This window comes from Candoia aspera, chromosome 3 (assembly GCF_035149785.1).
Source record: "Candoia aspera isolate rCanAsp1 chromosome 3, rCanAsp1.hap2, whole genome shotgun sequence".
Classification (NCBI taxonomy): domain Eukaryota; kingdom Metazoa; phylum Chordata; class Lepidosauria; order Squamata; family Boidae; genus Candoia; species Candoia aspera.
Genome location: NC_086155.1, coordinates 101,367,329 through 101,392,999, shown reverse-complemented (window position 1 = coordinate 101,392,999; position 25,671 = coordinate 101,367,329). Strand labels below are relative to the sequence as shown.

General features: G+C 39.9%; 1 protein-coding gene across 1 annotated transcript in view; it reads right to left on the bottom strand.

The window, feature by feature from the left end:
* The window catches only part of NIBAN1 (niban apoptosis regulator 1), a 58,845-nt gene that overhangs the window by 15,632 nt on the left and 17,542 nt on the right, over positions 1-25,671 (bottom strand). Inside the window, exons 2-5 of the mRNA XM_063298420.1 lie at positions 15,591-15,721; positions 14,136-14,267; positions 11,555-11,669; positions 10,713-10,880 (exon numbers count right to left, since the gene is read on the bottom strand). Coding sequence (XP_063154490.1) covers positions 10,713-10,880; positions 11,555-11,669; positions 14,136-14,267; positions 15,591-15,721 — 546 coding nt within the window. The remainder of the gene's footprint in view (positions 1-10,712; positions 10,881-11,554; positions 11,670-14,135; positions 14,268-15,590; positions 15,722-25,671) is intronic.

Below are 25,671 nucleotides of genomic sequence, written 5' to 3'. Positions count from 1 at the left end.
AAAATGAGAATATTTTGTGAGTTGTGGTATCTAAACCAGAACTAAACACACTATCTGCACAGAATGCTTTTCTGTTCCTATTTATTTATCCTGTAAATGGAATAAGAAAAAAAGGTTCTCAAGAACTTAGTTTTGTGCAATATGTTGTTAATGTTACCCCTCTATTCAATTTAAATGTGGGGTGGGGCAGGAATGGCAATTATTAATGAAAACATTGAGCTATTGAGAAAATAGAGGATCCTGGTATTACAGCTGGTTATCAGAGTTTGTTTCAACTTATGACTTGAGAGATACTGTGACCCCAAAGTAGCATTTCCAAACTTGTTCGCCCATGATTTAGTATGACTGCATATCTAGTTCTGATTAACTGACAATTCTGCTGCATGTTTGAACAGTCTCTGTTGAAAAGCAGGATCTTTTAGACAATGTGAAGGTTCTCAAGGGGATTTTCTTGTGATGGCTCATCAAACACAGGTAGTCAACTGATGCATTAATGAGATTCTCTTAGAGACACTAAGCTTCTTCTATTTGTTTCTGGAAGTACAGTAATGTTCTTCCTGTACAAAATCCATATGGGTAAACAAGGGATCTTTCTTCATAATATAGGAAAATTCTTAAAAGGATAAAGTCTCCTTAAAATCAAGCTCAACTGACTGACATCTTCATGAAGTTTTCTTTGCAACAATACTGAAGGGGTTTACATCTAACTACTTCTGTGGTGGTGGTTGTTTTTGTTGTTGTTTTACTTTCCATTCTGGTCTAAAGCCCTGGCATTTGCTGGTAATATCCAGGTACCAACCATGTCCTGCTTAGCTATTTTTTAAAGTCAACCAAAGTGGTCTAGATGCTGCCACTTGCTGCGATAAGGGTAAAGATGCCCTTGAATCAAGCTCAACCTTGGTGACTGCATCTATGAACTTTTCTTGCCAGCTTTATAGAAGTGATTGCCACTGGGTTCTTCTGGCACGTTTTTGACTTTCCAGTCTAGCCTACAGCCCTGGAATTCCTGGGCAATTGAATTTAGAAACATGCCTACATTCAAACATGCACAAATATATTCCAGGTATCTAAAATAAATCTAATTCTCTCACAGATCTGTGAGAAGTGATTGCTGTAGCATATACGATGTAGATAGTTACGAGCAATGCTTTTGTGTTACAAAATCTTTCTTGGAGACCATTTTCACATGTACATATACAGATGTGGAAGAGAATCATGAGTTCTTATCTTCAGAATACAGCCAAACACACAAGAAATAATAGATAAACAAAGCAAACTTAAGAAAATTATCATTTGGTTATTTTCTTATTTTTCAATTATCTAAGAAAGAAAATAGATTTGAAGCTGAAAATAAAAATCTGAACCTTAAACCAGAATCATGTATTCACTGTTTCAGCAATTAAAAAGAAATTAGCATTCATATCTTTCCATCAGAAGTGAATAAGCTGGAGAAAGTGGAAGCACAGTGGATTCTCTGATGTGTGACAAAACACTTTAAACCCCCAGGTTATTGCTACGTAGAATATTTTTTTCAAACTGGATCTGATCTGCTAACTACCAACTGCAGTTATACTGAGGACACTGCATTTTGCATCTAGTCAACTGTTTGTAGACAAAGGAGCCATGCAAATGAACCTCCAAACCAGGACTGTGAAGCTACTCCAGATGCCGTAGGAGGAAATTCCAGACCATAGGAACAGCCACGAAGGTGGCTTTTTTCTTATATGCTCACTAAATGTGCCTCCTATAACGGAAGGATAGAAAAGGGCCTCTCTCAAGGATTTTAAATCCTGGACAAGTTTATATGAGAGACCAGTCTTTAAAGTAGCCCTCCCCAAGGTCAGCAGAGGTCATAACATTTTAAACTGTACTGTACTGGAAATTAATAGCCATTGAAGTTCTAATAATAAGGAAACCATAGGCATTCTTTAACCACCCATGAGCAGTGGGCCTGGCTGTAACATTACAGTCCAGATGTCATTTCCAAATAGTTCCCAAAGGCAACACTGTGTTGAGTATAATATAGTATTAAGGCAACTAAGGCAATATCTTTATGACTCTATCGAACAACTCCAGAAATAGATGCAACTGGTGCACTAGCCTTTGCTGAGCACTCCAATTTAACACAAAAATCTGGGCATCCATGGTAAGGATGTAATCCCAGAAGTATAACCAAACTGTAGTTTCAAATGTTCAATTTTGGTAATACCTAATATTCAACATAGGTTAAATAAACTGACCAGGAACACTTTTGTCTTACCTGGTTTAAAAACCTGCTTTTCCTTAACCAGTTTATCACCAGTATTGAACATTTATTTAAAACAGTTTTCTTGAAGTAGAAATAAGAGATAGAGTGGGTGTCTTCAGCATCCTGGTGATACTAATCTTGCCCAGTTCCAGACTGCCCTCTCCCAATGACTTTATCTTCAATAGCATGGGACACCAGAGAATATCTTGAAGGGTCAATGGACCTAAGTTGAACAGGCGTCTTCTAGCATCAACTTCTGAAACTGTTCCTCTGTAAGGACCTAGACTTTCCACAAAACAGTATCTCCAAATCCCATTACAACCTGATAATTCAAAAGTAATTATAGCCAACAGTACTAAAGGTTATCAAAAAAAAAAAATTCAGAGGAACATCCCCAGTGGCCAATTCCTAGAGTAAATCAATGTAACTAAAGCCATCCCTGTCCTATCTAGTTGTAGAAGTCAAGCTGAAATGAATTTAGATACATTTGCCTGCTCTAGAAAGCCTGGAGTCTAGATGCAAGTGATTTTTATGTGGCACTCGGTCATAATAAGCAATTAGTCTTCATTTCTTTTCTATGGGTGAGAAGGAGCACCTGAAAACTCTACTGAATGACTGTGCAAATTTATTTAAGCATGTTCTTTGCTGCCATGACCACGAAGGAGTACACTTAAATAGGTTGTCATTCATACTTTGTCAGGCTTGTTCTGAATTTTCCTCCAACCTTGTTCTAGCCTTCATGATAGTTATTTCATCAATCCTTAGAATTGCTCAAGCACAAATTGGGGAGCTTGCTTGGTCCTACACATCATGAAGGGACTATCAGAAGCAATTCCATTATCTTCCTTTTCAGAGGAAGATCAAGAATTCAAAACAATCACCTGTAGAGATGACTGGAAAAATCACCAAAAATTATTTTTTAAAAATCCTTCAGATGCATCAATCTATTAGAGATTAATATCCTCCATTTTAGCAAAGTTTCTAAGTTTCAGTAGATCTAAACCACGCCAGGTACTGAGCCTATCTATACCCAAAACCTTGCTCTACCATTTAGTACAGAAAACCATACTCAGCATGCACTCTGTTGAATGAGTAGGACCAGTTAACAAATGGATTAGATCTGTAATTGCCACAATGTGTTCCATATATGTTTATTTCTCTCCAACACAACAAGTCAGGAGAATCCCTTCCTATTTCCAAGATCACTCTGGTTTGTTCAGAAAGGGAACAGCTTGATTAGTGGAAGACCAGTAGAGTCTCCATTCTGCCCTGAAACCAGACTGGTCAGTGGAGAGAAACATGATCCACTGCAGCATCATTTCCCCTCCAAAGCCCTGCTCTTCTCATTCACTTTCTCTGTTCTGATTCACAGAACATTCAAAAATCAGATCTTCCTTTTGGTCTTGACTTCATCTTAGCTCTACATGATACTCAAGATATAGTCAAGTTTACTTTCTTGAGTCTGTTAACTGCTTAGTCTTTCAGAGGCTGGATTTCATTTTTAATCGCTTGATCAACCAACACTAAAAGCATTAACCATAAACCCTTAAAAATAAATGGCAAGACAACCAAGTATGTTTTCCAGCTTTACAACTCTCAGAATACGAATATCACAGAGGAAGTAACAGTACAACCTGTTGGACAACTTGCAAGTAAGAAGGAAGACTTTAACCCACATCTGCGTAACCTAAACCCAGATGCTTAGACAAATAGACACAGAAAACACTGGGCTGTCTAGATCTCTCCTCCACAGGTGAACCACCATGTTAAATAATAAGCCCAGGTCTAAAACAATAAGCCTTGCTCTGCCCTGTTTTACTTGTCAGATGGAAATCTTGATGACAGACTGTGGGTGTGCATACCCTTTTTTCCTGCTCTTTAACCTCCCAAACCTCCAAAATGCTACAAGAGAAGAAAGGACTGGATTAGGGCTCTAGTCACCAGTCACAGTCCAATAATTGCACTCCTGCAGTTGTGAGAACATTATTTCCTCCACCATATACAGAAACACCATTGCAAAACTCAGAGTTTCCTGAAACAGGAGGGGAGGCAGTGTTTCTGGGTGCATGAAGTTACTCCCATAATTCTGGAGCATAGCCGAGAAATGAGCTATGAGCTGGCACTTACACATACAACAGTCTGTTAGCCTTCTTTGCTTCTCAGCAAACCATGCCAGTCTTGCAAAGGTTGACTGAAAAAGCAGTTGTCTCCTGTCGCTCCTTCACACCTGTTCCTCACTCCCCACCTCACCATCCTTTATTACTAGTTTCCTCTGAACAAGAATCAGGATGCCCAGTAAAAATGTATCAATTTCCACACTCCTGGCTCCCAGGAAATCTAGAGAAACAGGAACTGGTTCCTTACTAGTTATCACCTTCAATACAGTAGTCTGTGGGGGTCATAGCAGTAATTAGGGATAATCCACTTATTTGCAAAAGGAGGAGATTTGGAAATTTTTAGAGCATATGGTAGGGGCGATCATAAAATGGCTGCTGTGTGAGACTTACCAATTCATAAAATTGCTACAGCAAAAAGGAGGTGAAGTACCCCAACTACACAGTGGGACAGCCATCCCTTCCTTTCTCCACTGAAGTTCTTGCAGCAGTGTCAGTGCTCCCCTATATATACGTATATGTATATATGTATATTTAATCCATTCAATCATGTCCGATTCTCAGAGACTGCCTGCAAGTCCTTGCAGTTTTCTTGGCAAGGTTTGTCAGAAGTGATTTGCCATTGCCTCCTTCCTAGGGCTGAGAGAGAATGACTGACCCATGGTCACCCAGCTGGCTTTGTGCCTAAAGCAGGACTAGAACTCAGTCTCCCAGTTTCTAGCCCGGTGCCTTAACCACTACCCCAAACTGGCTCTCCTATTAAATAATTATTATCTTTTAAATACTATTTTATAAAGTCCAATGCACTTCCCATGGACTATCTAGTGATATTTTCAATAGACACTTAAAATATCTGTTATGATTTTCATACCGTAGACCATGCTGGCAGGAGGAATTCTGGGAATTAAGTCCACACAGCTTAAAGTTACAGAGGTTGAGAAACACTGCTGTAGATAAAAAGTGGAAACAGATTTAGCTGCTTAATAGCATTTAGTAAATTGAGAGCAGAGGCAAAATTTGGATTAAGGTGCTTCTCATTTGGAGCTTAATCCCCATGCTATACCAGCCCTTTATACAGTTTTATTTTTTTATTTTCATTCAGGCTTTGGTAATTAGCTCTTTTCTTGTTAAGTCATTTAGACCAGATCCATGAGCTATAATAGAGGAGACAAGAGGACTAATTCTATTTTATAGCCATGGCCCACAGGCCTTTTTGCTTCCATGTATGAAGCCATGAACTTTTCTTGCGCCTCATATAGCTTTTAAGTTATAGGTCAGTATCCATGTTGTTAAGCTTTGTAAGTTAAAGACATGATCTGATCTTTCCAGAGAGAAAATGAGAAGCCTAATTTGCCCTGTGCAATTATATTAGGGAGAATTATTAGAAATATTAAGCACTTCTGGACTCTAAAGAGTCCTGTTAAGAAAACTGGGAATCCCAAACGCCATGTTAAAAAATAATCAACTTTTCACTCTTGTAGAGAGAAATGTGAAAAAAGAAGAGGAGAAACTATGGAGTATTTCTCCATAGGATCCAAACTTCAGTTATGTATAGTCTCGTACATGGAAACTTAACTTTTTACAAAAGATGACTGTGGTTGAGGATCCAGCTGCATTATAAGAATCCTTGGCTGCAATCATTTCCTCTCCTTTTTACTTTTTTAATGCAGGAGAACTCTATAGTGTTCTGAGTTTTTAATTTTGGATAATAGCAGCTTTGTGATTCAACATTTGACTATAGTTTGTAAACCTGGAAGACTGATTAAGAGCAGATTTTTGGAGAGCTTGGATTTTTTTTTAGAGAAGCTTCACTGAGTATCATCTATTGTAAGAAGAGCTGGCTTGCTTAAGTTTGCAAAGAACCAAGACTCAGAGGCTTCCTTAGCCAGATCACATGGTAGAAAAGCTGCTAACCACCAACAGAAACTAGATGAAGTCACTCCCAAACAGGATACAGGCCTGCAATCATATGCTGTATTTATAGCCACAAAAACTTGCATACTTCATATACAGAGTTACATATTTGTTGAATTCAAATGTTACAGGATTTGGTATTTGTCTCAATACTTCCTAATAATTTGCAGTAAGTGCTGCCTAATTGCTATCCTAGAATTTCCAAAAGCTTGGTGCACAGAGCATTAAGGCCTAGGGTGAGGTAATAAATATGTATTTTAGGTATTTAAATTTCTAGTTTCCCCAATTTCAATGACTCAAGGATGGTGACAGCCAAATGTGCCATAGAAATGTCACCAAGAATACTGTAAATCCTGAAGTGAATACTCCACTGTTTTCTCTTCAGGCAAAGCATCTGAGGAGGTTTAGTGAAGATGAAAGAGAAGGTTAGCAAAATTTCTCAAGAGAGGAATACTCCCATTAATAGCTTTTACCTCCAGTTACTTGGTATAGTATCCTTAAAATGCTGCAGAAATTTTAATAATAACATATCTAACAGATTATTTTATTTATGTGTTAGATTTATATCCTGCTTTCCTCAAGTGCTCAAGGAGATAGAGAGAGCACTCTCAATTTTTTCTCACGAAAACAACTGTCAGATGTAGGTTGGTCTGAGAGAGAGTAACCAGTCTAAAGTCATCCAGTGAGCTCTGAGAGCTGAAGGTGGACTTGAAGTTTGGTCTCTCCAGTCCTAGTTCAACTGCACCATGCTAGCTCTCAAATTAATATTCACAAAAAGTCAGTAGTTATGTGTAGTATCACATGTAAGATACTGCAGTACTTGGCAGAACTACTTGAGTAAGACGTCAGCTGAATTCATCAGGTAAACAGAAATTCCATGCTAAAGTAATGCCTACTTACAGAACACATACAAAATCTGCTTCTTCTGCATATGCAACGGAGATCTGCTTATAAATGAACTTCTAATACTTTTTTGAAAATGAGAAGTAAGCACAAAGAATGATAGCCATGGATACTGGAGGTTTCTATCAACATTAGCCACCCTTGCACATAAGACAAGGATTCATAGCCCAGTCTGATTTATTGTGACCCAGGACCATGCTACTGCACATAATCTGTTTGTTCCCACTTTGCTCCTCCATTCATGCAAGTGGACAGAATTAACCAAAAATTGAGACCTTATTTGGGGATCTGACTTTGGAGATCTTAGCCAGATCACATGGTTGCTGAGGTACAACCTTAACCTATTTAGGAACAATAACTCTACATGCCAAGTATAGATGATATATTAAACCTTCATCTCCACGTAATGACCAGTTCAAGTCCATTGACTCCATATGACCAATCCATGCGATGTTATATGCACCTCCCATTTTTCTGGGAAAAGAGTATCACAGATCCTTGGCATACTGAATTCTGGGTACAATTTCAAACACTTCAGCCAATACATTAATAAGAAGCAGGTCTGGGAGGGAATCTAACCTTGCCCTACTGTGAAGGACATTTTCACCTTTCACTTTGCAGAAACATTACAACATTTATATGAATCATGACTGAGCCATGATGGGAATGTTTGAAGCAAAAGCTGAGCTGTCCTTCAGCCTAATCCTCCCACAGCTTTAACAAATTCCAATCTTGTTCTTATCAAATCGTATCAATTTTAACTTGCTTAGAATTATCAGATTGACGTAAGACACCACAAGATCTCTCAAAGGAACACCAAACATAATGATGCTACCACAGGCGGCTGGGGGGTGTTAATTGTAGTTTGGCTATACTTGCTGACAATGACTGTTTAGATTGTAAGTGTGTTTTAGGATTTTAATAGTGCAAATTATTTTATTGGGGTAGCATGTCAGCCTTACTAGGTAGATCAGACAGGAAACATGACCAGATGAGCTAATTCTACTTTACTGTAAAGCTACATTAACAGAGTCTTGCAAGTCTGAAAGTACATTTCTCCCCCCCTGCCCATCTCCTTTACAGCCCAAATACTAGGGATGGTATCTTCTGAGTCTCTTGCCTTGTCCGTATTCCTGCTGCGGGCTCAGCTGCCTTTTATCTGACCATTCCCCTGGCTGCGTCTCTTTGCCCTGTCTCCCAAGGTCATTCCCACATACCATTACATAGCCACCCTGAGGCCATGGAACAGACAAGATACAAGATGAGGAAATCAGTCAAGACACTGCCATCTTGTTGCTAAATTCTATACTAACGTTCAGTCAATACGTATTGCAACGTACTTCCTTCCTCTAAAAAAAACACATGATTAGGCATGCTGAAATGTCAGTTTGTGCAACAAGTATACCATAAAAAGCAAAACAAAACACCTATCCCAGAAAAAAAATGTTAAAAACGGAAAACACTTCTTTGTTCATTTTGCTAGCACACCACTCTCCTCCAAAGTGGTGGTTTGAAATTCAGTTAAAAACAGAAACTGCCAAGAGGATTGCACGTCTGGAAACAGTTCTGCCTTTTGAGAAAACTAAAGCATTACTGAAGATTTGGAGTCATAGAAGATTCACAATGTGCCAGGAAAAACTGACCTCTTCTATTACTTGCCCAGTACAAAACAAAAGGTATTAGGCTTCACACAGATGACTTTATTACCACAGTTTTGAGAAAAGAATAATGGAATTATAAACCATGAAAAGGAAAACTTTCCCTTTAAGAATGCTTTACAGGAAATTGACTTCAGCTGGCTGCTTTAGCAAGCATGTTCCCTAAAGCTTACAGATTCAAGGGTCTGCAAAATACCAGATCATGTGTTCCTCCCACGGGATTTGCAGCACCATATGTAGGCTTTGAGTTAATCTATCTTAAAGTTTCGGTGCCAAATACACTGTATATCCACAGTTCTGCTTACAAAGCTATAACTTGGGAGGAAGGAACGGGTCTTGTTCATGAAGAAGGAAAGTAAAAGTGATAAAGGAAAATACTCCGGTAACCCCTTCTGAATTTCAGGCCTCAGGGTCTCTAAAGCAGGTTTTAGATCCTTACACTGACCATGAAGCAAGGGTTACTCCTTACATGACTGGTTCCTTCCACAATTGTAAAGTTTTGAAAATCAGTCAACATTTGACATTTCAAAATACAAATGAAATCATGTACTGAATGTGAAACCATCTCAACACTGAAACATGTGTGCTTTACCCTTTCTGTCATACATTGATATCACACTTTGACTGAGATCATCCCAGTTTTATGCTCCAGTCTGGGTGTCCCAGCTGGTTTTTAAAAAGTCCTGGAAAGAAGCGTGTTTAGCCATTTGCCACCACTTATTCCCCGTTTGCCTACAAACTAACAGGCTTCTGCAAGCTAAAGAGAAGCGAATTGAAATGGCTAAACACACATATTCCTTTTGCCTAGAGGGGTGTGGGTTTAGCGATTTCAACTTGCTCCCCCTTTGCCTACACAGGCAAAAGGGGAGACATTTAGTCAAATGGCTTAACCCACACTGAAGATTATTCTGCAAATCATCCTGCAGAAGATTGAAAAAACTTTCTTCAGAGCAGAATGGCCAGAGAACAAGCCAGGTCAGGCATTTTTGGAGAGAGATGGCTAATTTCTCTGCATGAGACCCATTCTCTGCATGGGTCATGTATTCTCTGAAACAGCAGGCTTTTTCTGGGGAGACTTAACATATAATTGTTATGCAGGTTTCAAATGCATATGAATATTGTTAAAGAACAATAGTTGAATTTTTTCTTTCCTTTCTGCTCTTTTGTGATGTATGTATGTAGTTTAATAGGAAATTAAAAGCATATCTGGCTCTCTGAATAAGAATATTCTACATTTCAACATTTATGTTCAGAAGTAGCCACAGAATCCAGAGATCTCATCAGAATGACAAAACGTGCACTGTGATGTCACAATGCAAGTGCTATCCCTTACATTCTTCTCTAGTATCATCTCTTTCAGGCAAGTTTTATGCTCTGAACAACCAATAAATAAGAAAGGAAAAAGAGCTTTCTGTAATGGTAACAAAATTAGCTGAATTCAGTTTGTCAGAGTAGACCTTTGGAGCTTCAAACTACACTCTTGGCAGCTCCTCTACTACCCTCTTTCCTGTATGGCTAGACAGAATGACAGGGTAAGGAAATATATAATAGGATTGCCAACCCAGTTTCTGCCTTCCCCATGCCTGACTGAATTACCAGCCCAATTCTCCCCACTATATATAGGATGATTTTGCTACATAGTTGGTTTCTCCACCCACCACCCACTAGCTGATGCTTAAAGAGATAATGACATATATAACATGAAGACATATCTCTCTAATGTATAAACTGTTGGCTCCAGTCTAATCATGTCATTACTTACCAGAGTAATGCAAGAGAGCTAGATTTAATTTTGCTAAAGAATCACATTGAACTGGTCTTTTCCTGAAATGCAGAACAATAGCAAAGTTATCAGATTAAGTCTGCTATACTCACCATGGTTTAAGTGCCTGATGCAATCATTCAACATGGTGCTGAATCGCTTCTGAGCCTCTGAATCCAGAAAACAGTAATAACTGTGTCTAAGGAAAGGCTGCCACAGATAGACCAGAAATTCCTTTGGAGGCACAACAAAGGCCTGGGTATTCTCCTTTTCACTGGAACCTTTAAAAGATATACACATTTATGTTTTTAAACATGCCATCAGGTTTACATATAATTATATACAAGGGTTCCAGTAGGCAGGTAATCTTGCCTTAGCATTTGTGCAACCAGTGCTTAGTTTCCACTGCAACCCTAAGAGGCCGTGCTCTAGGCACCACCTAGGTCGTAGCATCAGCCTATCTGAGCATTCAGTCAGCAGATTCCCTAGTCCAGACTCACAATTCCCCAGATTCAGAATGTATAAGTCATGTGCATTAGATGGGCAGCTATATAAATTTGATATATAAACAAAGTCCCCAATCTGAGCAATTTGTCTCTGGCATCAGGATGCTGCCTCTTCACCTGTTTTCTTTAATTTTAGTCTTTGCTTGACTTTGATTATGTCTCCGTCTTTCACTTGCTTTGCTTCTCTTGAGCCTCCATTGTTGCTCTGGCATTATGCATATTTCAGGAGAATCATGAGATAGCACTTTATAGCATAAGATAGGCAAGCTTATTAAATGCATGCCTTTAAATCATGCATGTAAATGTTTATAAAGACAATGCAACACTTGTAAGAGAACATGAATTATATGCAAAGTACAATAATTTTCATGTGATTTTTAGATACATATTTTACCCCAAAGCAAACTCTATCTCTAAGTTAATATCTTAACTTATGGGCCATACCTTACCATTAGGTTCTGGAAAATATTTATCAGATAGTGAGTTATATTCTTCCTCTGTAGTTAGCACTTTGCCTCCAACAGGGTGAATGCAACTTTTTGAACTTACTCCTTTCTGGAATGCCTAGGGTTAAGAAAAAGTAGTAAAGCTTTTTTTAAAAACAAAAAAACAAAAAAACACCTTAAACTTATGAAATAGCTCCTATAAGCGGGAATATGGGCTACACTTAAATTTCAGAATCCAGAATAGGAGATAAATAAATGTTCTAAGTAACCACATAGCTCCTTTGCCCCATCCTGATTTAGTTCCATTTATCTGGGTTTTTTTTAACTTGCATTTTGTCTTTCAATAGGATTCCAGGATCATTTACAAAACATTAATATTACTGTACAAATGAATATAATATATATAAAATAAAATAGATTACACAAATAGTATGTATAACATAATCATTATATGTTAGATATGGAATCAGGTAATAGAAATCAGCTTTTTTTTTTGGTATGGTATAGATTTTTTCCTTAAAAGTAAATGATGATTAAGGGCATCTCAAGATGTTATATTCTAACACCATCTCCTGATCAATATCATTAGTTTAAAAGCTAGACAGTGATGGGGCCAGAATGCAACCCTGCTTGATGCTTTGAAAAGTGGGATTAGGGTTCATCAGGTTGTCATTGTGCAAGCATTTCAGATGCATAAAGGTATTCTTGTATAGCATTATTATCAGCTGGAAGAGGAGACCATCAATAAATAAGGCTGATTTTCTCTAGGGAAATTGAATAATTAATTATATTGTTCAGGTCTCACTAAATGAAATTTCTATCATTCCCCCACCAACGTTCCTTGGCCCACAAACCAATCTTCATCTGCTGATGATGCTGCATGTTATTGGTGTCCCAGATCAGTGTCCCAACTGGATTTCTGCAATATGCTCTACATGGGGCTACCCTTGAACAGTATTCAGAAGCTTCAGCTGGTGCAAAATGCAGTGGTGCAGACAGTTATGGGTGCCTATTGTTTGGCACATGTGACATCTCTGCTGTGTGAGCTGCATTGGTTGCCAGTATGCTTCCAGGTTCAATTCAAGATGCTGGCCTTCATGGCTTGGGACTGGATTATTTATGGGACTGTTTCTCCCCAGCTGTATCTACCTGTTCTGTTAGATCCAACAGGAGAGGAATGTTCCTGGTCCTGTCTTTTAGGGAGTGTCATCTGATGAGATCCAGAAAGGGAGTCTTTTCTGTTGTGGCCCCTGCCCTCTGGAACATCATTCCCATGGAGATCAGATTCACCCTGACCCTGCTGGCCTTTTGTAAAAACTTGAAGACTTGGTTTTATCACTGAGCCTGGGGTCCTGATGGTGTGAGTGAGCCCGTCTCTTGGTTGTATTAACTGTTGTGAATGATTATTCACTGCTGCTGTTGGTTGTTTTTCCCCAGCTGCTATTTATGCTATTTATAATTTTGTTATATTGTTTTTATTCTGTTTTTAACTATTGTTAGCTGCCCAGATTCATGTACTTTAGATGGGGGGGGGGCATATAAATTCAGTAAATAAATAAATAGTCTTGAGGTGAAGGCCATGTGCATTAGTATCATATTTCCAAGATGAAAAGCTGGAAAATAACCATTCCAAAATGAAGGTGGTTATATTCATCAAGTGCCACATTAATTATGCATATAATTAGAAATTCAACAATAATCAAACTGACACCATCAAGGCTTTAAATACCTAGGCATCTCAGGATGGGCACAAAGGTCTGCTAATAACTGATGATGACTTCCTGACTTCCAACAAAAGATTGTAAAAAGCTTACTTTCAGGTATAATTTGAGATTTTGACATTGTAAACATCTGTCTCTAATCACATACTGAGAATACATCAAGCTACATAGCAGAAATGAATGCAGACAAACGGGATAGATGGTGGAAAAGACTGATGTCTTTTGGATGTGTTGATTTCTCAAAGGCACAAAGGAAATCCGACATGCCAAAAGGAGTATTTGGAGAATGGCAATATTCACATATATGTCCTTGAAGCACCGAAACAGAGTAATTTTAGGTGTGGATAAAAAGACAACCACTTTAGCATGCCAGATATATTTGAAATGGTTAGCATTTGCCAGAACCGCTCCCCAATCTGATTTAAAAAGAAAAAAAAGTTCCAAAATTTTCTTAAACTTTTTATTGGAAAATAACAAATTACAAACTGCCTCCTTTTTTATGCTCCTTATTTTTAAGGATGTCTATGAATGCTCTTGAATAGAAATCATGGGTGCCCAGAGCTTTTGGGGGAAGTATGCCCAACTTCCCAGAGAAAAAACAAACATAAATTTGGGTTGACAGAGAATCTCCAGGGTGGACTTCAGGAATGAGTGGGCAAAGCAGCTCAATTCCCATTTTGTGAATGGGTCAACTAGTACTCCATTTTATACAAGTGCTCATAACATGCTCTAAAGATTCCAAATGTGCCCACTGGCCCAGAAAGTATAGTCATTCACTAGTTTTGCATTTCATAATTGAACCCAACAGATCACCAGTGCTAAACATCATGCCTGCCTCAGCACTTAATAAATCGACATTTTACCTCTTTGCTTTCAAAGCTTTCCACAGCATAATTATTTTTAATTACTACGTATCTGTCTTTCCATTTCTTCAAGTCTTCAGCAAAATGTGACACTTCTCCTTCATAAAGGACCATGCTGGATAATCCAGGTGGCTATAGAAAAATGATACAGAAAAATAGAACGAACTTCTTGAAAGCATTCTGCTCCTTTCTTTTGTAAAGAGGGAGAAAGGGTCTAGCATCTTGGAAAAATTGGTATAGAACTTCAAGGCACTGACATGGATATATGAGTCTTGTTGTGCTACTACGACAAGATCAGACCCGTATCTGAGGCCTGTGCCCTCAAATTCAGCTTTAAACTGAGACCTGAGTTTTCTGCTTTAAGCATTCACTTGAAAGGAATCAGGGTTGGAAAGAAAACCTACTTACGGTATTTATCTATTTAGCCAGCTGGTTAAATTTATTAGCACCCTACTCCAATGGACACTTGGACAATCAATCAATAATATTTATTTGGTCAATGACCAGCAAAATTTAAAAGGGGGAAAACTAGACTGTTTCACAATGAAGCCTGTTTCTAAATGTTTTAGTTTTCTCCATTCTGAAGCACATGCATACTTTTTGCATAGGAATATAGGTATTTTCACCATTTGTGTTTCAACAAGGTTCTTGGGAAGCATAACATGTGCGTGTGTTTGTGTGTGAAGTAGATCAAATTTAGTATTTTAGGCTCTTGTGAGAAAGCTGCAACTGAAAGAGGATATCTGTATTCATACATTACATTAAATCATGGTTTCCTCAATATTGGTTGACTAAATAAACTGTAACTGACTAAACTGGCATCTAGGCTAAGGCATAAATCATGATTTACACACTAAAATAGTTTCATTTGCATAATGCACAAAGGTAAAACCAAACAAAATCACATGCTGGCATAGCTTGATGTGTGAATCAGACCACAGCTGAGGACATGATCAGCCAATAACCCTCACAGCTGACCGAAACCTTCAAACACAGTTTGCCAGATTGTGATATAACAACCAATAAAAACAGTCTGAATCAGGAAGGAACTGGTGCATCTGAAGACAGGGAGATAACTGGAACATGCACAACTGAAATATGACCCCAACTATAATGGCATGTGGGAATGATCTTGGGAGACAGGGCAAAGATATACAGCCAAAGGAATGGTCAGATAAAAGACAGCTTAGCCCACAGCAGGAATGTGGGCAGGGCAAGCAGCTCAGAAGAGACCCTCCCTAGTTTCTTGGACTGTAAAGGGGACTGGGGCGGGGGGAGAAATGTACTTTCAGACTTGCAAGATTCTGTTAATGTAACCTTACAATAAAATAGAATTAGCTCATCTGGTTGTTTCCTGTCTGGTCTACCTAGCAAGGCTGACACCAACAGCCTAAAACTGGGGTTTAAAACATGGGGTGGAAACATAAAAAGATAATAATAAATACTTCTTGTTACCTTTGTTTTTAAGAATTGGGACTGCAGATCTCTATTTTGTTCCAGCTCATTCTGGATGTGTTTGCAAAAGGACACAGCATATTGGCGCTTATAGTGTGGGCTGAAGTTTTTGATCACTGCTTCGGTCTTTCCTGAAAAGGCATGTTAAATATATTACATTTGGACTCCATTTTGCTTAAGCTTTACAAGTACATGACTCCCAAATTTATTTTAGAAAACATTTTCTGCAAAAGGGCTATAGAACTGCATGTATCTGAACTGAGAGAAATGGAAGCTTCTATTATGAATGTTAATGCTCCCTGACCAAATAGGCTTTTGTTTTATCTGACCTAATCCTGGTCCTGGCCTTAAAACACATAATGAGACAGGATATCTTGTCACCTACAGAAATCTCCTTGTTCTTGTTCCAGCCTATTTGATGAGCTCCAGAGGTAGATAACGTCCTCAAGCATAACACTTTTACATATCTGATTCCAGGTGACCCAGAGTTGCAAATCTATTCCCCTCCTGTTTCTAAAAGGAGAATACTGTAGCTATTGAGAGCCTGTGTGCTATAGTGGTTAAGATTTGGGACTAAAACTGGGGAAACCCAGTTCAAATCCACCCTTAGCCACAGAAACCCTTTGGGGAACTTGGGGCCAGTCACATTCTCTCTCAGTCCAGCCTCCCTCACAGAATGGTTATTCATTTATTTCAAGCATTTATAGTTGCCCCACTCAAACAATGCAACACTGAGTAGCATGCAGTATATTGATAAGCAAAAATGCCCCTGAACAAAATAACACCAGCTACAAACAAATATAACAACCAACAATCAGGGACTCAAATTTATCCTCCTCCTCTATACAGGAACTCTAGTCATCATGACCTAAAGGAAAGAGCCGAATTTTCACTGTCTTTCTAAAGGCTTGCAAGTTCAGGGCCAATTATCCTTTTTTTGGTCAGGTGTGGGGGGAGAAGGATCATTCCATGGGGCAGAAACACCATACTTTGATTGTTGTATGCTACCCAGAGTTGCTTTTGGTGACATGCGTGGCTATATAACTTTGATAAGCAAATAAATACCTACCTACCTACCTACCTCCTAGGTCTCATAAGATGAGATTTTTCCAAGGAGGGGACCCAGAGCATGACCACCCTATGAGAATGTGTGGGACAGCAGATACCGTTGGGAGAAGGCAATTCCACAAATAATTTGGTCCTGTAATATGTTGGCCATATGTACTGTATATCATCTATCTGTCTATATCTATCATCTATCTATCTATTTATCTATCTATCTATCTCTATCATCCATCCATCACGTACATACTATGTTGGTATAACCAGCACCTTGAATTGCACACCGAAGTCTATTGGAAGTCTCTCCCAGGTAGTTTGATCACCACCGGAACACTTCTGGCTTGAAGTCAGCATCTTTAGCATAAACCACCCCACCCTCTGCAAAACAAACCAGCCAACAACCCCAAAGTTAAGGCAAAACCCTACTCCTCTTTTGCTTTCCACCAAGAGGGGAATAGGTAGCCAAAATCCCAGCTGCTAAGAGACCACCCACACCAAATCCAGTGAGGACTAAGACCTTCCACCCCAAAATCTATTCAATCTCCACCTGAATCTCCCAGAGGCCAGGTCTAAAAACCTTAAAGAACCCATAAGATATTAAATTCAGTGCCTGCTATGGCTGCTCTGACACTCTCCAATTCCTTTGTGGTTTAAGGCAAATGAAATGGCTGTTTTCCCCTTCCAGGCATCGGGTCACAACAAAGGGAAGATGGCCACTGTCCTCCTAGGCATCTCATCTCAGCTGCAGGATGGTTCTCTAGCTCCCATTCCTGCCAAGGTTTGATGTCACAAATCTATCAGCCCTCCAGAACACCAATGGCAAAGACAGAGTAAACACAGAGTCATCATCCCCACCATCACCAGAAGACAGGCCTTCTCCGATGCTGCCACAATGGGCACGCTGCTGAACAGTTGATGGCGATGACTAGCAGCCAATTGTCAGCTCAAGCTGCTCTGCTGCCACTGCCTCTTCTTGCCATTCTGCTTTCCAGCACCAGTTCTAATAGTCCCAGCTGTTCAGCTTGCCAGGAAGCCAGCCAAAGGCCCCATTGCTCCAACAAGACCACCCATTGGGAATATGCAAAATGGGGCCAGCAAAAGCCATAGCTATCCTTTGAATAGGCCCTCTCCTAAACGAAAGCCTTCAGAGCTACCAATCATCCCCACAACCTCCACCACATTCTCAGTTCATCTTCAAAAGATCCTACAATGCCCCAGTGATTCCATCACCAAGAGCAGTGTTTCTGAACCTTGGCAACTTTAAGACCGGGGAATTCTGGGAGTTGAAGTCCACACATCTTAAAGTTGCCAAGGTTGAGAAACACTGACAAGAGAGAGAGAGAGAGAGAGAGAGAGAGGATGGATGGATGGATGGATGGATAGATAGATAGATAGTTATTACACCCTGACCATCGCTTTAGGGTATTCTAGGCTCATAGTGTTGGGCAGTGGGGACAAGAGGAAAGATTCCAAATTATCTAAGTTCACAGTTCATTCTGAGGTCCCACAAGAATAGAATATCCATTGGCTGGCCTTAGTAGCACATACAGGTTATAGCTTAGTACTTTGGGTGTGATCCTATGAAGGCTGCAAACGAGCATCTAGCTTTACAACATAAAGAACTAAAAAGGCAAGTCAAGGCTCAGAAATACAAGACGAGCATATAAATCTGACTGCTGGGTTCATGCATTATGCTAAATCATGGTTTGTTGGATAGATCACAATGGCCAGATTCTCACATAACCTAAACTATATACTGTGAATTATAAATCACCTATAACAACCATCTCATCAGGGGGTCCACAGGAGGAGATAAAAAAACTCAAAATGGTGATCGCAACTGCATGATTGAAGTCCTACCCCTTTTGTGTGTGTGTTGACTTCACACACATGTAACAAGGGGCAGGGCTTTGATTGCACGGTCACAACTACCATCTTGTCTTTTTTGGACCCACCTCCCCCCATGAACATACTGCATCTTAAAATACCAACATACCATATTATAGCTTAACATGATGAAACCACAAATATCTCTGTAAATTTGTATCTGTCAGTGATAATTTACTTATGGGGCCCAAGGGGATTCAGTATTTCCCCAAACCCCAAATCCATCAACAACCATTCAGAATGATGCCATTCTGAAGAAATATACCTATAAGCTTTGATGGTCACCTCTCCAAAAGGTATTTCATTTTTATGTCATTTAATAAACTACACACCTACAAACCATGTTTTTAAAACTTGTCTCTATAAGATAGGCCTGGGTGAAGCAGAATGATCCCCTTCAAGGCTGTGCCTCAACCCAAAGAAATTAAGTGTTCTACTTCAACACCTCCAATGAAGCTGGACTGCTTCAGTCTTCTGAGTTGTTGCTTTGGAAGTGCTGGCCAGCAAACACACACACAGAAGCCCAGCAAAGCTACTGCTTCCCTAAGACTCAGCTTCCCATGCCACCCACTCTTGGATGGAGGTTATGATCACACTGAAGTGCCCCACTGAGGCTTCAAGCAATCTTCTATTTAGAATGTCCTCCTGTATCCCACTTATCTAGGAGTAACCCCTATTGAACTCAACAGGTATAGCTCTAGCAGACATAAGATTGTGATGATAAATGATCACAAAGTCCTGTATGCCAAAGCAAAAAATAGCCAAACAGAAAATTGCAACAGCTAGTATAGTATAATGACTAACAGGATGTTGTTTATTCGTTCAGTCGCTTCTGACTCTTTGTGACTTCATGGACCAGCCCACGCCAGAGCTTCCTGTCGGTCGTCAACACCCCCAGCTCCCCCAAGGACAAGTCTGTCACCTCTAGAATATCATCCATCCACCTTGCCCTTAGTCGGCCCCTCTTTCTTTTGCCTTCCACTCTCCCTAGCATCAGCATCTTCTCCAGGGTGTCCTGTCTTCTCATTATGTGGCCAAAGTACTTCAGTTTTACCTTTAATATCATTCCCTCCAGGACTAACAGGGTACATGTAAATATATATATAGCCTCCCAGAGTCGTTGTGTATGTGATGGGTGGCGGAGAAATTTGATGATAGATAGATAGATAGATAGATAGATAGATAGATAGATAGATAGATAGGAGCTGAATCTCCTTGTCACAGACCAAGGACATGGAATTTCTACAATGGACAGAGGCAACCGTATGATTGACCTGCTGTGTTGCAGTTGAAATATTTCCTACTAATCTCTCAGATCTGATTTCCTACTACTGTAATCTGTCAGATTTCTAAGCGAGGAGCACCTAAGGAAATAACATTATGAGGACTCTCCATGTCTTGAGAATATGTGCATTTCTATGCATGGACTGACTGTCCTTGATCTGTGTAAATACAGCAGGACCTAATAGCCCATTAAGGGTTTGTTAAACCAGAATATCTCATGCACAAATGTCTGAGAAGCAAAATCCAAAGAAACCATCTTTCAAATCCCTATATATTTCAAAAGTTTTGAGAAATGAGCTCTCCCCACCCACCCACTAGCACATTTCCAAATTTAGTCTTGACTCTCTGGCATGCACATTACAGTTGTTTAAGGTGAACTGCAGCCAAGTTTTTCAGTTGATTTGCTTAACTTCTCTGCCCTATCCCCAGCCTGGGAAGTGAAAGCAGAGCCAACAGCTAAAGGGGGCAAAGATCTGGAGAAGCATGACAGGACTCCCAAAGACAGGGTCCAGACTGTCAGCCCCAGATGCAACTGAATACACTTGCCATGGTTTTTAGTATCTCAAACAAGAACTTTCCCAAATGGTAGAACAATTATTGTTCTACAAGGTATACATCTATGGAATCCTTTCCCTCATATTGTTCAATTTCCCAAGAAGCGTCTCAAACATTACCGTATCCCAAAGCATTGCAAAATACCAAGAGGGTAAGGTCTAAGACGCAGACAGAATTTTACTGCTTGTGGTAAAGGACCAGACTGCCTCCCCACTTCTACCCATAATAACATAAGAAGAGCCCTGCTGGTTTTGGCTGATGGTCCAACGCACTGAGCATTCAATATCCATCAGTGGCCAACTATAGGTCGTCAGAAAGCTTCCAGAGATGAACAAGGGGGCTATAAAGGATTATTGCATTGTGACCATGATAACCTGTACGTTATGATCCCAGTGCAGTAATCCTTGATCCATTTTCTGAATCACAGAAAATGCATCAAGTCCAACTATAAGTGATGAGTGAGCATCAGCATGTAAAAGCGTGTATATCTGTATAACAATTATTATGTATGTATGTATGTGGACTGCAATGGAATGGACTGGAATGGGCCCCTTCACATCAAATGACCACCGGATCTACTACTGTGGACAAGAGGACCACAGAAGAAATGGAGTAGCCTTCATAATTAATTGTAAAGTGGCTAAAGCAGTGCTTGGATACAATCCAAAAAACGATAGAATGATCTCAATTCGAATTCAGGGCAAGCCATCTAACATCACAGTGATCCAAATATACGCCCCAACCACAGATGCTGAAGAAGCTGAAGTAGAGCAGTTCTATGAGGATCTGCAGCACCCACTGGACAACACGCCTAAAAGAGATGTTATTTTCATCACAGGAGACTGGAATGCTAAGGTGGGCAGTCAGATGACACCTGGAATTACAGGTAAGCATGGCCTGGGAGAACAAAATGAAGCAGGACATAGGCTGATAGAATTTTGCCAAGACAACTCACCCTGCATAACAAACACTCTCTTCCAACAACCTAAGAGACGGCTTTATACATGGACTTCACCAGATGGACAACACCGAAATCAGATTGACTACATCCTTTGCAGCCAAAGGTGGCGGACATCTATACAGTCAGTAAAAACAAGACCTGGAGCTGACTGTAGTTCAGATCACGAACTTCTTATTGCACAATTTAGGATCAGACTCAAGAGATTAGGGAAGACCCACAGATCAGCTAGATATGAGCTCACTAATATTCCTAAGGAATATGCAGTGGAGGTGAAGAATAGATTTAAGGGACTGGACTTAGTAGATAGGGTCCCGGAAGAACTATGGACAGAAGTTCGCAACATTGTTCAGGAGGCGGCAACAAAATACATCCCAAAGAAAGAGAAAACCAAGAAGGCAAAGTGGCTGTCTGCTGAGACACTAGAAGTAGCCCAAGAAAGAAGGAAAGCAAAAGGCAACAGTGATAGGGGGAGATATGCCCAATTAAATGCAAAATTCCAGAGGTTAGCTAGAAGACACAAGGAATTATTTTTAAACAAGCAATGTGCGGAAGTGGAAGAAGACAATAGAATAGGAAGGACAAGAGACCCCTTCCAGAAAATTAGAAACATCGGAGGTAAATTCCAGGCAAAAATGGGTATGATCAAAAACAAAGATGGCAAGGACCTGACAGAAGAAGAAGAGATCAAGAAAAGGTGGCAAGAATATACAGAAGACCTGAATAGGAAGGATAACAATATCGGGGATAGCTTTGACAGTGTGGTCAGTGAGCTAGAGTCAGACATCCTGAAGAGTGAGGTTGAATGGGCCTTAAGAAGCATTGCTAATAACAAGGCAGCAGGAGACGACAGCATCCCAGCTGAACTGTTCAAAATCTTGCAAGATGATGCTGTCAAGGTAATGCATGCTATATGCCAGCAAATTTGGAAAACACAAGAATGGCCATCAGAGTGGAAAAAATCAACTTATATCCCCATACCAAAAAAGGGAAACACTAAAGAATGTTCAAACTATCGAACAGTGGCACTCATTTCACATGCCAGTAAGGTAATGCTCAAGATCCTGCAAGGTAGACTTCAGCAATTCATGGAGCGAGAATTGCCAGATGTACAAGGTGGGTTTAGAAAAGGCAGAGGAACTAGGGACCAAATTGCCAATATCCGCTGGATCATGGAAAAAGCCAAGGAGTTTCAGAAAAACATCTATTTCTGTTTTATTGACTATTCTAAAGCCTTTGACTGTGTGGACCATAACAAATTGTGGCAAGTTCTTAGTGGTATGGGGATACCAAGTCATCTTGTCTGCCTCCTGAAGAATCTGTGTAACGACCAAGTAGCAACAGTAAGAACAGACCACGGAACAATGGACTGGTTTAAGATTGGGAAAGGAATATGGCAGGGCTGTATACTCTCACCCTACCTATTCAACTTGTACGCAGAACACATCATGCGACATGCTGGGCTTGAGGAATCCAAGGCTGGAGTTAAAATCGTTGGAAGAAACATTAACAATCTCAGATATGCAGATGATACCACTTTGATGGCTGAAAGCGAAGAGGAACTGAGGAGCCTTATGATGAAGGTGAAAGAAGAAAGTGCAAAAGCTGGCTTGCAGCTAAACCTCAAAAAAACCAAGATTATGGCAACCAGCTTGATTGAGAACTGGCAAATAGAGGGAGAAAATGTAGAAGCAGTGAAAGACTTTGTATTTCTAGGTGCGAAGATTACTGTAGATGCTGACTGCAGTCAGGAAATCAGAAGACGCTTAATCCTTGGGAGAAGAGCAATGACAAATCTCGATAAAATAGTTAAGAGCAGAGACATCACACTGACAACAAAGGTCTGCATAGTTAAAGCGATGGTGTTCCCTGTAGTAACATATGGCTGCAAGAGCTGGACCATAAGGAAGGCTGAGAGAAGGAAGATCGATGCTTTTGAACTGTGGTGTTGGAGGAAAATTCTGAGAGTGCCTTGGACTGCAAGAAGATCAAACCAGTCCATCCTCCAGGAAATAAAGCCAGACTGATCACTTGAGGGAACAATATTAAAGGCAAAACTGAAATACTTTGGCCACATAATGAGAAGACAGGACACCCTGGAGAAGATGCTGATGAGTGGAAGGCAAAAGGAAGAGGGGAAGGCAAAAGGAAGAGGGGCCGACCAAGGGCAAGATGGATGGATGATATTCTAGAGGTGACGGACTCGTCCCTGGGGGAGCTGGGGGTGTTGACGACCGACAGGAAGCTCTGGCGTGGGCTGGTCCATGCCCGACCAAGGGCAAGATGGATGGATGATATTCTAGAGGTGACGGACTCGTCCCTGGGGGAGCTGGGGGTGTTGACGACCGACAGGAAGCTCTGGCGTGGGCTGGTCCATGAAGTCACGAAGAGTCGGAAGCGACTAAACAAATAAACAACATGTGTGTGTGTGTGTGTGTGTGTGTGTGTGTGTGTAGGCATATGCATATGCATACACAAAATATCTACTAAATATCTTACCGTCTGGTCACTGTGAGAGTGTGAGGCCCTTCCTGGGGTTTACATTTGAAAAGTTCCATTCCTTGGAAATATCATAAAGCTAATCCAATTGCTTCCTGCTATTTTTTCCTAATCTTAAAACAATGCATATAAGCTGAGATACATACATTCTGTACTTTCTGGCACTGAACAAAATCCATTGGCTCTTCTGAAAACCCTGGAACAAAGTGCCCTGCTCATTCCAAGCCATTTTTTTTGAACTTTTAAAAGAATGGTTATTCAAATGAAAAGCAAGAAAGTAGCTAGATTCATTGTGCGCGTTAAGCCATAAACAGCTTTGTTTGCTTTTCGTGAATCAAGTTACAGAATAAACCACAGCCATTGCAGTTTATTCAGTGAATCATGGTTACCCAAGCCACAGCTTAGTCGATCAGTCATTTAAAACAAGAGGTTCCAGTTGCTTGCTATGTTCAGTGCCGCACACTATACTGAAATTCTAAACTGACTCCCTGATTTCCACTGACTCAATAGGATATCAATGAAACACATTTCTGGACTCTGATTTCTGTTAAATGCAAACTCACCACCCTTTCAGTTTTGTCGTGCACACTAGACTGGAAACTCTCCATGTTTAGGAATGTCTCACAAGAGTGAAAAATGTTGCTTCCCTGAGCAGATGAAAGAGCTAATTTTGCAGCCATGAGTTCAGTGAGAATATTAGCATCCAGCTAGCATCCAGATTTCCTTGCATTTTTCAAGGCTTTTAACAGCAAACACCAAAATTACAGACCTCAGAAATACTGTATCTACAGCAGTGTTTCTCAACCTCAGCAATTTTAAGCTGTGTGGACTTCAACTCCCAGAATTCCCCAGCCCCCCCATGCCGGCTGGGGAATTCTGGGAGTTGAAGTCCACACAGCTTAAAATTGCTGAGGTTGAGAAACACTGATCTACAGACTATCCCAGCAAAATGGGAAGGGTGAAGAAGTACTTTGAATGATTTCAAGCCTATAAGGTTTCTGCAGTGTTTGTTCAGTTTTGAATGTCTTACTAAATTTTGTAGGGACTTGAAACCTTTGGGCAAAGCAAATGATGATTTTGTTTGATAGAGTACTTAAAAGAAAGCCTAGGTCCTTGAACTTAAACATTTGCATGGCGATTATTTGCTCTACTGCTAAATTTAAGTCTTTGCAACATTAGCAATGATGTTTTATTGTTGTGGCAACCATTCACCCATAGCATTATGTGCAGATGGCATAACAGTACACAGCATTATTTCACCAATGCACATATAATGGATACTGTACGAAGATTGCTTTCAAACCACTCCCTATAATGGCTGTCACAAATCCAGAGCCCAGAGAAACCATGGTGCCTTCATCAGCACTAGATGGTACCCAGAGATGCCCTATTGTAAAAAAAATGGCCAAACTCTCATGTGAAATCTTACAAGTTTGTTTTTAATTTTAAAAATTCTAAAACTTTATTTTTAATTTTGTTTTATAAAATTAAATTTATTTGCTCTGGACTTTGCTCTCTGCTTTACTTTTACAAGCTGACTATGGACTTGCACGAACAAAGCAGGAGCTAATTTTGACAGTGTTCCTACTTTGTTCTTCAAAGTCCACCATTGGCAGTTATCCTAACTGAATTATTAATTTTACTCACGGGATGGAGGTATCAACACTCATATTCATTTATCATTTTATATGTCAAATAAATTAGAGAACAGAACAACAAAAAGGAGGTTTGATCTGTTTGGGAACTGCTAATACCCACTTTTTAAAATCCATTTGGCATGATACCTCAAATTTGTTAGTAAGCTGGAAGACTGTTCTTGCAATCAGTGAAATATTG